Below are 13,298 nucleotides of genomic sequence, written 5' to 3'. Positions count from 1 at the left end.
TTAATTAATGTTTTAAATTACCCACGTTAAAATATTTGACGCAATTAATGCAGATGCCCCGCTCAGACAGATTTAAATGACGGTACAGTGAAACGCTCACTTGTTAATTGTGTTTTATGGAGTTTTGCCGCCCTCTGCTGGCGCTTGGGTGCGACTGATTTTATAGGCTTCAGCACCCATGAGCGTTGTGTAAGTAATTATTGACATCAACAATGGCGTGCTACTAGTTTATTTTTTGATTGAAAATGTTACAAATTTTATTCAAACGAAAACATTAAGAGGGGTTTTAATATAAAATTTCTATAACTTGTAATAACATTTATCTTTTAAGAACTACAAGTCTTTCTATTCATGGATTGCTTTAACAGAATGCTAATAATGTTAATGCCATCTTGTTGATTTATTGTTATCATAAATAAATACAGTACTTATGTATCGTATGTTGAATGTATATATCCATCTTGTGTCTTATCTTTCCATTCCAACAATAATTTACAGAAACATATGGCATATTTTATCGATGGTTTGAATTGCGATTAATTACAATTAATTAGTTTTTAAGCTGTAATTAACTCAATTAAAAATTTTCATCGTTTGACAGCCCTACTAGAAACTGATTATGCTACATAAGGACATTATTATGCTTGTTGTTAACTCTTGTGTACGTAAATCTGACGTTAGTAGATTATTTTCTTTTTTTTTTAAACATGTGGTTTTGACATATGGAGTCATATTTTCAAAGCACCGTTCCGGCGGCGAATCTTTTACCGGAACGGCGTACTGGACAGTTCCGGCCCACTTTCACTCCTGCATATAATACATGTTTTTGGATAGTTATTTTGAGAAGGGGTAATTAGGAGGACTTAAAGGGTTCATTCCGATTTGAGAGGGAATTCGGGTTACATTGCCAGTGAGGGAACTGAACTCGTTTGTAAACATGGGACTACCTGAATTGTGTCACCTCCCCCCAAACATAATCCTGGCACATTTCCTATTATGACCAGCAGGGAGCAGAGGAACTGGACCGTGAATTTGAAGCAGCATGTGCAGTAGTTTTTTCAACAATTCAATTCAATCTGAAAGAGCAAAAACCTGGATGTAAACAAAGATTATTGATTTTTTTCCCCAACTAATTTTAAAATAGCTACAATTATATTTGTTTCGAATAAAAAAAAAAACAAAAAAAACATGTATGTTATCATTACTATTTAATTTTATATCTGAAAAATTCTTTTTCATCAAAAAATATTTCTCTATTAATTCATTGTATTTATTTTGGTATTTTTAAAAATACTTTGTGATGGTATTGTTAAGCAGTACTAACAAATGCTCATTTGTGGGGTTAATTTTTCGAATGATAATTCATTTTTAAATTATTGAACTTTTTTTTATGAACAAAAAACATTTCTTGTTTAATTTATTATATAAGGTTCCCCCCCCCCGAATGATTTTTGAAGAATATTTTTGAAGTATGAGCAGCAGATGCCGAAACCACAGGAGGTGTTGCGGCGGCGGCGCTCGAGCAGGAAATAAAACCCTGATGTCCCTGTTCAGGTCTCACGCTAACGCCATGCTAACGTCTCACCTATTCACCGCCATTGACGGCGATAGACGTCCGATCCATTTGGACCAGCAGCGAACGATTGAATTAAAATGATAAAATTCAAACGGTGAATAAATGAACGTATGACAAAATGAAAAGTAAAAATCATTTAAAAATAAACGATTAAGAAAAATTACATTTTAGAAATCATTTAAAATAAATTTTATGTGTTACCCCTGATTAAATTCATGTATTGATGTAAAACATTTCAGTTTAAAACACAATCAATTTCAAGTTTATATCTTTTAATATGATACAGGACCTTTTTTTTTTTTTTTTTTTTTACATAAACTTAATTTTTTCAAATGCAGTTTCATTTCTTATCTTCATGAGTTTCAGGGTTTGTTTTCCTCATTGGTTGCCATTGACGGCAATAGATGTCTAATCCATTTCGACTCAGAGCTACTTATTTAAAGAAATATATACATTAATGTAAAATTTTTGTATACAAAATATCCCTTTTTTTTAAACTAAATAAATAAAATAAAATTAATAAAAATAAAAAATTAAGACAATATCCACATTTTTGTAAATTAAATTATATATGATAATATTTAAAATAAAAATATGTATAAATGTAAAACTAAAGAAAATATTCACATTTAAAAAAAGTGAGAATATTTAGATTTTTAAAATGTATATATATATATATATATATATATATATATATTTTTTTTTTTTTTTTCACTGTTTCCCATATTTTTAAAAAATGAATTTTTTTTCAAATTTACATGAAAATTTCCATTGTCAAAATATCCCGTTTAAAAAAAAAAAAAAAAAAAAAATCATAAAAATAAAAAAATAAAGAAAAAAATTCACTTTTTTTCAAAAAATAAAAATATATGAGAATATTTAATGTTTTAAAATTAAAGAAAAATATAGAAATATAAAAAAAAGACAATAGTCACCTTTTTGAAATAAATTATGAGAATAATTATATTTTTGGATAAAAATAAATAAATCAATGGAATATTCATTCATTTTTTAAAAATAAAATTATGTGAGCATATATTTTTTAATTAAAAAAACAACTGTTTCCTGAAAAATGAAAGATTTTTTTTTTTAACTATTCATGTAAAATTTTTGTATCCAAAATATCCTTTTTAAATAAAATAAATAAAAATAAAAATAAAAACACAAAAAAAAAAAAAAAAACAGAATATTGACATTTTTAAAAAAATATATATGAGAATATTCACGTTTTTAAATAAAATTATGTGGGAAATTTTTTGTTAAAAAAAAATATACATATATATTTACCAAAGACCACGTTTAAAAAAATGAATGAAATATTTTTTTCATGTAAAATTTCGATAGTCAAAATATTCTTTTTTTTTCTTAAACAAAATTAATAGGCTTAAAAAAGGAGACAATTTTGAAGCCAACAATGTCTCAAAACGATTTATCGACTATCAAAACATAACGATCTGCTAATCAATAAGTTGATAAATCACATTTAACTGCCATGGACGGTGCTAGACATTCAACTCGTTTGGATGAACAAAAACCTCACTGTGACAACAGCGGTGTTATGTTGCACCCGGGTAAAGCGAGAAAACGGTTTTTAGGAATGTTAAGGAAAGCGTAAGAAAGAGCGCCCCCTCCTGCCTCTGGATGGAAATGACAGGGGGAGGAAAGGGAAGATGGCGGGGCGGGACAGAGCGACAGGTGGATGAATGGAGGGGGTTACCTTTGTTGCGATTTTCGGGGGGTCCTTGTTTTTTACCTGTTCGGACAGAGAGAGAGGGCGGAATGCTGAGAAGATGGATCAAAAAAATCAAACTGAAGGAGAACTTCTTCATCTACGTGTGCGTGCGTGCGTGCGTGCGTGCGTGCGTGTGGGCGGCGGCAGAAGGAATGGACCAATCGGAGGAGAGACGGACGCGCAAGCCCAACCAATCACAAAATGGCCGATAAGACGTGTGTGAAGTGAATAAAAAAATTTGGGGGTGAAATAATTATTTCATTATAGACACACTTACAATTATGAATGTGTTAACAATGTTAACCACTTGATGCCTGAATTTACGATGAACAAATAGATAAAATATAGAAAACTTTTTTTTTTTTTTAATATATCCCTCGTGAGGAAAAGCGGCATGGAAAATGGATGGCTGGATAAAAGAATATGTATATTTTTTAATTTTAAAAAAATCATATACATTTTCTCCCCCACCCCAATTTTTTTTTTTTTTTTTTTTACTGTTTCCCACCTTTAAAAATAATGAATGAAAAATTGGGGGGGGGCTCATGTAAAATTTCCGTACTCAAAATACCCCCCCCCTTTTTTTTTAAACACAATAAATAACATTAATTTGATAAAAATATAAATAATAAAGAGAATATTCATGTTTTAATATAAAATTATGTGAAAATATTTTTTTTTTGTTAAAAAAAACTCCATATATTTACTTTTTCCCCATTTAAAAAATGAATAAAAAATTTTTTAAAAATAATGATAATGTAAAACTAATTTAAAAATAATGACAAAACATCCCTTTTTAAAATACAAAATAATTAAAATTAAATTCATAAAAACAAAGACAATATTCACATAAAACAAAACATAAAAAAAGAATAGACAATATATGTATATACAATTATAATGACAAATAAAAGTAAATTTGAAAAAAATGCACTAATTTTTTTAATTTCCTATTTTAAAATCAATTTTGTTTAAAAAAAATCTATTTCATTTGATACATTTTTATCATATATATTATAATATATACATTCTTATTTATTTTTATATATTATTTGTACATAAGCAGATCAAAATATTATTTATTAAAAACAAATGCTAAATATAGAAATATAAGTTGGAAAAATATAGCAAAAAAAAAACTCAATAAGTAAAAGTTAAATCTAATATATATATATATTTAAAAATAATAATAAATGATACACTTAAATATAAATTTTATGAAATATTTTAATGTACTTTAATGTATCCCATATTTTTTTAAAAGGCACCAAAGGGTTAAATTAAATTAAAAAATATATGACAACATTTTAAAACTTATAATGACTAATTCATATTTTTTTTCAGCATTGTTTAGAAAATTGCAGCAACTATAAATCATTTCAGTTTTCTTTTTATCTTACATATTTTAGAATTCATCACATTTTTTTAAGATTAGATATATAATTTAGAAATTCTGTAGATTTTTTTTTTTATTTACCATGACAGTAAATGTAAAATTGTGCTAAACACAGTGATCCCTCGTTTTTCGCTGTTAATGGGGACCGCGTTACATTTAAAAAACTTCTGTGCACTTCATCCAAATGAAAAAACAAATAAGTCATTCATCAATTCATTTAAAATTTTATCGTCAATTTTGCTTCTTTGAAACGTATCAAAAGTTCGGCGGCGTCCGTCATAACGCCCACCGCGTCCATTCCTCCGCTTTCCGAATGACCGACTCGAACGCTAACCGAGGAAAACAAATTAGCGCACACAAAAACATTTTAAAAAAAAAAAAAAAAAAAAAAGGACGATAGAGAGCGTGTCATCACAAGCAAATCACAAACACGAGCGGTCGCCGTTGCTTCGCGTAACGCCGGTCTGTGTTTTTTTGTTTTTTTTCCCCCTGACGAGAGCACGTCACTGATAATTTCACTCGTTCGCTCATTCATTCAAGAGGAAGGCACGGATGACTGACGATTGGTCAACCTGACAGAAAAAAAAAAAAAAAAAAAAGCGAGGAGACATTTCGTAACTCTTGACTGGATTTACACTGAAAAATGATAGCAACCAATCAAAAATCAATCAGGAAATTGCAGCAGTCTTTGTAAATTCAAGGAATCTGGACCGTATTAGACGGGTAAGTGTTGCTATTGACCACCATACACATCCATTCCGTTTGAGGCGGGATGGTTGGCAGGAAATGTTCCTTTGCTGTCAACCCTCCCGCTTCAAACGAATTGGACGTCTAAAAGTAACAAACTTATTTCAATGCACGGCAGGAGCACGGAAAGAACTTTCATCGCCCCTACCAACATGGCCGCCCTGTGATGTTCCCATCAAAGTCAATGACATTCAAATAAGGTCAAAACTAGCTTAATTCTTTGAAAGATTATGTTATCATTGTCAAAGCATCTGCTGTTTACTCATTGGCTGCCGATAACGGCACTAGACATCCAATCAATTTGATGTTGCAGTTCGACATACAATGGGGAAAATAAGTATTTAGTCAACCACCAATTGTGCAAGTTCTCCTACTTGAAAAGATTAGAGAGGCCTGTAATCGTCAACATGGGTAAACCTCAACCATGAGAGACAGAATGTGGGGGAAAAAAACTGAAAATCACATTGTTTGATTTTTAAAGAATTTATTTGCAAATCATGGTGGAAAATAAGTATTTGGTCACCTACAAACAAGCAAGATTTCTGGCTGTCAAAGAGGTCTAACTTCTTCTCACGAGGCTCCACTCGATACCTGTATTAATGGCACCTGTTTTAACTCATTATCGGTATAAAAGACACCTGTCCACAAGTCCACTGTCAGTCACACTCCAAACTCCACTATGGCCAAGACCAAAGAGCTGTCGAAGAACACCAGAGACAAAATTGTAGACCTGCACAATGCTGGGATGGGCTACAGGAAAATAAGCAAGCAGCTTGGTGAGAAGGTAACAACTATTGGAGATATTATTAGAAAATGGAAGAAGTTCAAGTTGACGGTCAATCTGCCTCGTTCTGGGGCTCCATGCAAGATCTCACCGCGTGGGGCATCACTGATCATGAGGAAGGTGAGGGATCAGCCCAGAACTACACGGCAGGACTTGGTCAATGACCTGAAGAGAGCTGGAACCACAGTCTCGAAGAAAACCATCGGAAACACATTACGCTGTCATGGATTAAAACCCTACAGCGCACGCAAGGTCCCGCTGCTGAAGCCAGTGCATGTCCAGACACGTCTGAAGTTTGCCATTGACCATCTGGATGATCCAGAGGAGCAATGGGAGAAGGTCATGTGGTCGGATGAGACCAAAATTGAACTTTTTGGAGGAAAAAGAAGGATGAGTACAACCCCAAGAACACCATCCCAACCGTGAAACATGGAGGAGGAAACATCATTTTTTGGGGCTGCTTCTCTGCCAAGGGTATAGGACGAGTGCACCGTATTGAGGGGAGGATGGATCGCCAGATCTTGGCTGACAACCTCCTTCCTTCAGTGAGAGACCTGAAGATGGGTCGTGGCTGGGTCTTCCAGCATAAGAACGACCCAAAGCACACAGCCAAGGCAACTAAAGAGTGGCTCCGTAAGAAGCATCTTAAGGTCCTGGAGTGGCCTATCCAGTCACCAGATCGAAAATCTATGGAGGGAGCTGTTGCCCGGCAGCAGCCCCGAAACCTGAAGGCTCTGGAGAAGATCTGCATGGAGGAGTGGGCCACAATCCCTGCTGCAGTGTGTGCAAACCTTGTGATGTATCAAATACTTATTTCATGCAATTAAATGAAAATGTATTATTTAAAAAATCATACAACGTGATTTTCTGTTTTTTTGTATTAGATTCCGTCCCTCACAATTGAAGAGAACTGATGATACAAATTACAGACCTCTACATGCTTTGCAAGTGGGAAAACCACAAAATCGGCAGTGTATCAAATACTTGTTCTCCCCACTGTACCTTTTTGCCCCACTGTACATTCTTGTTTCAATTCACGGCAGAAGCACTAAAAAAAAAAAAAACGTCATGGCCTCAAGGCGGCCATGTTGGCTGGGGCGACGTTCCCGTCAAAGTAACGTATTGGCCTGAATATAAGACAGTGTTTTTTGCACTGAAATAAGACTGAAAAAGTGGGGGTCGTCTTATATTCGCCGTCTAGACGGCGCCAGATATCATTGAAGCGATTTTCTGTCATGACAGATCTCAGCAACTCTCAAGTTTAACTAGTTTGCATTATTTTATTGCAATGTTTTTCCTTACTCAGATTTGTTTCAAGACCACAGTTAGACTTCACTTTGATGGTTAATGCAGTTATTGCAATTTTGTTGTTTCATCACAATAGATTGGTTTATTTACATTTCAAAAACCAGAAGACATTCATTTACGAATGTGATTGCACTTTAGTTTACATATTTCAATGTTCAGATATTAAAGTGCATGTGACACGAAAAAGCATGTTTATTTCATAATACACGCGGTATTTTATGCCCCTGAATGATACGGACCGCTTGGATGTGTGTGGAAGCGATCGCTAGATTTATTTAGTTTTTTGAATCCCGCGCCATGAAAATGAGTGACTTCCGGCTTCGGTCTTGCATTGAGGAGGAGGGCGCTGTGACGTGTACGGTAGAAGACGTCCTCTTCACGCTACAGTGTACTGTTGTGTATGAGGTTGAAGGATTCCGCTGATTTTGCGGATTAATACGTTTATTTTTCGCATCACGCCAGCCAAACGGCTGCAGAAAAATCATTCTGTATGCGGGAGAGGCGTATGCGCCTTTTTGGAGTTTCAAAAGGTTCCCATTCACCGTGGATATTTACTGTGGGACCAATGGACTAACGAGGAAGTGAGTAAACATCTTGTTTTGTATTATTTCAAATACGAATACAGCGATTACAAAGTAAACACTACAAACTTCCTTTAAATAAAGGACTACTTACGTTTGATCATTGATAGGCATGTAAAAAGCTCTCCTCATGCTCATTAGCACCACGTTAGCTGCGCAACAACTCCAGCCACCCTCCTCCGGACTGTAAATTGCTCTCCGCCGGGCGGTTTGCCGATCCGTGAAGACAATCGACAACCGGGTCGTCATGTCAAATCATCCAAGCTAGTTATGTGTGGTTTTCCGCTTCGAAGACTTTGAAACATCACTCGGTTCGGGTTAGCATGTCGGCTAGCTGTCACTCCTTCTGGTTTTTTTACATTCTCCGAAGCCGGGGAAGGGAAATGACATATGTCCGATTTAGGTGTCATAAAATATCGTTCGGGAGGTGCGACAGTAAAGGTGAAGTCGACAGTTTTGACCATTATGGAGTCATTTTGCCATGTCGTCTTGAATAAATAGATTTTTATTATTTCATATTCCATTTAGCACAAGACTGTTATTTGTCATGACCATGCCATTTATTTAGCAATTGGGGAAAATACTTGGATAAAAAGAATATCCTGTAAAAATATTGAAGTAAAGAGGCAGAAACAATGACATTTTGCCGCTCTCTTTGTCGCATTTTCCTCGTTGTGAATAGTTCCCCCTCGACGGGCTGACTGGTCCTTCTCAAGCAATTTTTTTAGCTATTGGGGAAAAATACTTGGATAAAAAGAATATCCTGTAAAAATATTGGAGTAGAGAGACAGAAACAATGACATTTTGCCGCTCTCTTTGTCGCGTTTTCCTCGTTGTGAATAGTTCCCCCTCGGCGGGCTAACTGGTCCTTCTCAAGCCATTTTATTTAGCTATTGGGGAAAAATACTTGGATAAAAAGAAAATCCTGTAAAAATATTGGAGTAGAGAGACTGAAACAATGACATTTTGCAGCTCTCTTTGTCGCGTTTTCCTCGATCTGAACAATTCCCCCTCAATGGACTGAATAGTAAAACCGATGAGCCCAGTCTACCGCTGACGTCATCCACCTGTTGGGGACGCTAAAGCCCTATAATGGTAGGCGTGGCTAACCGGCAGATTAAAAGACTAATTTCTCGTCATCTGCGCTTTGCTAAATTGTTTTTTATAGTCGAATCGTCTCAAAATATGATTCTAATTCACATAATAATGCCATTTAAGACTTTTTTTCTCGTGTCGTATGCTCTTTAAGATTTGAATGAGGCAAAATAACATGCTTTTTCTCTCAAATATATTGTTATAATAATTTGTTTCGGATGTACTGTAATTATTTTCTGTATAAAAATTCATTTGGTGTTCAAAAAGTGTTTTTTTCCAACTTGAGTCCTGAAAAAGAGGGGGTCGTCTTATAATCAGGGTCGTCTTATATTCGGGCCAATACGGTAAATGCATTTTACATGAAAATGATTAGCTATAACAAGTTTATTTCTCAACCGAATTTTGAAAGATTATTTTAATCAATGTCAAAGCACCTGGTGTTTATTCAGGGCTGCCATTGACATTGATAGACGTCCAAGCCATTTGAAGTGGGAGGGCTGACAGCGAATGAATGCGCAACAGCCATATATCGGCCCGATATATCTGTCGAACATTACATTTAACGTTTATATCTCTAATTTTAATCATATTTGAAACTTTTCACATTTACGCTTACATATTGTCCATCATATTTAAGTGATCGTGTCCTCCGTGAACGTCAGTGTAAATCCAGATCAAAGTTCAAAGTTGTTGAGTTTGCTGACAAAAAGTCCAAATGAGCACAAAAACACTGATGCACTTGTGTTCTGTTTTTGTTTTTTGGTCTGAATCCTACTTTTTTTGGCCTTCTTCTCCTCGTCGTTCTCGCTGGCGCCGAGCAGCGTGAAGATGATTCCCGTCTGGGAGTTGAGGCCCACGGCGGACACCACCATGCGGCCCGAGCCCTCCATCACGTGCGTCCCTGGTGAAGGAAAAACATCAGGGAAATCATTCATCAAAAGGGTGGGGTTGGGTGGCCTATTTTTAGGCGTATGATATCATTCTCCAGCAAGGGTGTGAAATTTACAGCTTGTGGGCTGGAAGCGGCCCGCTAGGGGGTCCAATCTGGCCCATGGGGCCGTACTGCCTGACAGGCACCTTGTTGCTCATTCACACTGTACATGCAGAATCACAAGTTATTATTTTGAGCAGTGTTGCTTTTGGCAGTTCTCTTAAAGGGAACCACAGACTTTTTGACTTGTAGGCTCTAATAAGCCACAATTGTTCTCTTTTACTAAAATATGTTATTAGAAACACATACATTATTGCCATTGATTTAAAAATGTTTATTACATGTTTTGATCAACAGAGGGCGCTATGTTTTACATGAGCAATGCACGCTGAGGGTGATGACGCGGTTGGGCTAGCTGTGCCAGCTAGCAAGTGAAGCTAGTATGACCACTGGCGTGATTTTGTCACATTCTGCTGCTGGTCAGATTGTTTTGTCACAGTGCACAACATTGTACCTGCATCCAACTCCAGCTCATCAGCAGTGTCTATAAACCGATCCTAGGCGGCTTGCCGAGATATTGACTTGCTGCCATTTGACATTGTGTATTCTTCACCGCGTCGTAGCGAGTTGCATCCTTGCCTTGTATATTTCTCGTAGCTAGGTAATATTTTATGTATACATTTTCTTGTAGCAATAGCTTGATTTTCTGTTTGTTAGTTTTTTTGTAGAATATACGAGAATGATTTCATGTATCAAAAATCGTTGTATCGCCATATCGCGAGTTCATCGTAAGCTTTGTATCGTAAATCTTATCGTATCGTGAGGTACCATGAGGTTCACACCCCTAGTGGTGCAGTATAGGTACTTTTTCCATAACTTCAGTTGAAGTTGCTCTTATTTTTCACAGAATGTTTATTTGAAAAACCTTGAAGTTGTTACATTTATCATTATTAAAGCATGCATTTGGGCATCATAATACAATTAGCGATGATATTTTCAGTCAACGACCGCATATATCACTATCGGATTTCTGGAGTTGGCTAATATCGGTTGAAAAGTCTTTATTGGACAACTCTGGTTTCAGCTCATTCTACAGACGTTATCACATGACCACTCTAGCTCCTAGCAAACACGGAGTGCTAAAAGAATAGCTTCAGCATCTACTATTTCATTTCGCTGTTTGTAAGTCATGCCGCCCAGAGTTCTGAAAAGCTCTGGATATTGTGGGGATGTCTTGGCTGACACGCCGCTACAATGTCGCGTGGACACTGGGGACAGTGCCTTTGGATTGGCAAACTGGTGTGATAAAAAGGGGGACCGGAGGGTGTGTTCCAACTACAATACTCAGCCTCCCTGGTAAAATCTATTCAGGGTGCTGGAGAGACGGGTCTGTCAGGAAGTCGAATCTCTGATATAGGAGGAGCTGTGTGGTTTTCCACCCGGCCGTGGAACAGTGGACCAGCTCGACACCCTCAGTAGGGTCGTTGATGGTTCATGGGAGTTTGCCTAACATGTACACATGTGTTCTGTGGATTTCGAGAATGCCTACACTAGGAGTACAGGGTACCGAGCCCCCTGGTAAGGGCTGTTCGGTCCCTGTACGACTGGTGTCAGAGTTTGGTCCGCATTGCGGCAGTAAGTCAGATTCGTTCCCAGTAAAGGAACGCCAAGGTTGCCGTTTGTCACCGATTCTGTTCAGCACTTTTATGGACAGAATTTCTAGGCGGAGCCGAAGCGTTGAGGGGGTCCGGTTTGGTGGCCTCAGCATTGCATCTCTGCTTTTTGCAGATAATGTGTTGCTGTTGGCTTCATCAAGCCGCGATCTCAAACTCTAATTGGAGCACTTCACAGCCGAGTGTGTAGCGGTCGGGATGAAGATCAGCACCTCCAACTCTGAGACCGTGGTCCTCAGTCGGAAAAGGTGGCGTGCCCTCTCCGGGTTGGGGATGAGAACCTGTCCCAAGTGGAAAAGTTTAAGTATCTCTTGGTCTATGGAGATTGACAGGTGGATTAATGCTGGGTCTGCAGTAATGTAGGCTCTGTACCAGCTCTCAATTTAACAGTTGATTTACGTTCCTTCCCTCACCTATAGTCACGAGCTGTGGGTCGTGACCGAAAGAACAAGATGCGAGCGGCTGAAATGAGTTTCCCTTGCAAGGTGTCTGGTCTCTCTCCTCGAGAACTCCCATGCAGCTTTGAGGACCCTGCCGAGGGTGTAGCGCTGGTCTACTGTTCCACGGCCGGGACGAAAACCACACTGCTCCACCTGTATCTGAGGTTCAACTTCCGGACGGACCCTCCTCTCTAGCACGCCTGAAGAGACCTTACCAGGGAGATCCCCTCTACCGCAGAGATCAACAGGCGGATCGGTGGAGGGTCTGCAGTCGTGCGGACTCTGTACCGGTCCGTAGTGATGAAGAAGGAGCTGAGCCAAAAGGTGAAGCTGTCGATTTATCAGTCGATCTACGTTCCTACCCTCACCTAGTAGCTGTGAGTTGTGACCCAAAGAACAAGACCACAGATACAAGCGGCAGAAATGAGCTTCCTCCGCAGGGTGTCTGGGCTCTCCCTTAGAGATAGGGTGAGAAGCTCGGTCATCCGGGAGGGACTCGGGGTCGAGACGCTACTCCTCCGTGTTGAGAGGAGCCAGTTTAGGTGGCTGGGGCATCTGGTCCAGATACCTCCTGGATAGGTGTTCTGGGCATGTCCCATCAGCGGGAGGCCCCGGGGACAACCAAGGACATGCTGGAGAGACTGTGTCTCTCAGCTGGCCTGGAAACGCCTTGGGATCCCGCCTGAGGAGCTGGTTGAAGTGGCTGGGGAGAGGGAAGTCTAGGCTTCCCTGCTAAAACTGCTGTCCCCGTGACCAGACCCCGGATGAAGCAGTAGATGATGGATGGATGGATTGATTTTTCGTAAACTGAAGCTTTGGTATCTCAAGGTATTAACAATACAGTGAACCAAAAATAATCTTAATAAACCATATGATGTTTAGTGTGAGGGCAACTCACCCGAGAGTAACATGGGATCTTTCTCCAAGGACTTTCGGACCTGATCGGACTCTCCGGTCAGGGAGCTCTCGTCGATCTTGAGGTCGTTGCCTTGGATGAGAATGCCATCGGCGGGCAGCAGATCCCCTGCGGCGGAA

General features: G+C 38.1%; 1 protein-coding gene across 6 annotated transcripts in view; it reads right to left on the bottom strand.

The window, feature by feature from the left end:
• Window positions 1-13,298, bottom strand: part of LOC130921864 (plasma membrane calcium-transporting ATPase 1-like) — a 178,157-nt gene that overhangs the window by 67,682 nt on the left and 97,177 nt on the right. For 4 of the 6 annotated variants that reach the window (XM_057846205.1, XM_057846200.1, XM_057846202.1 and 1 more), the window contains exons 5-7: window positions 13,162-13,287; window positions 9,995-10,120; window positions 3,294-3,329 (exon numbers count right to left, since the gene is read on the bottom strand). In XM_057846205.1, the coding sequence (XP_057702188.1) occupies window positions 3,294-3,329; window positions 9,995-10,120; window positions 13,162-13,287 (288 nt within the window). The remainder of the gene's footprint in view (window positions 1-3,293; window positions 3,330-9,994; window positions 10,121-13,161; window positions 13,288-13,298) is intronic. The other 2 variants (XM_057846203.1, XM_057846204.1) reach the window with 1 other exon arrangement.

Source organism: Corythoichthys intestinalis, chromosome 9, assembly GCF_030265065.1.
Source record: "Corythoichthys intestinalis isolate RoL2023-P3 chromosome 9, ASM3026506v1, whole genome shotgun sequence".
In the NCBI taxonomy this organism is placed as follows: domain Eukaryota; kingdom Metazoa; phylum Chordata; class Actinopteri; order Syngnathiformes; family Syngnathidae; genus Corythoichthys; species Corythoichthys intestinalis.
Note: the sequence above shows the minus strand (reverse complement) of the source record. Positions and strands in the feature narration are given on the sequence as shown.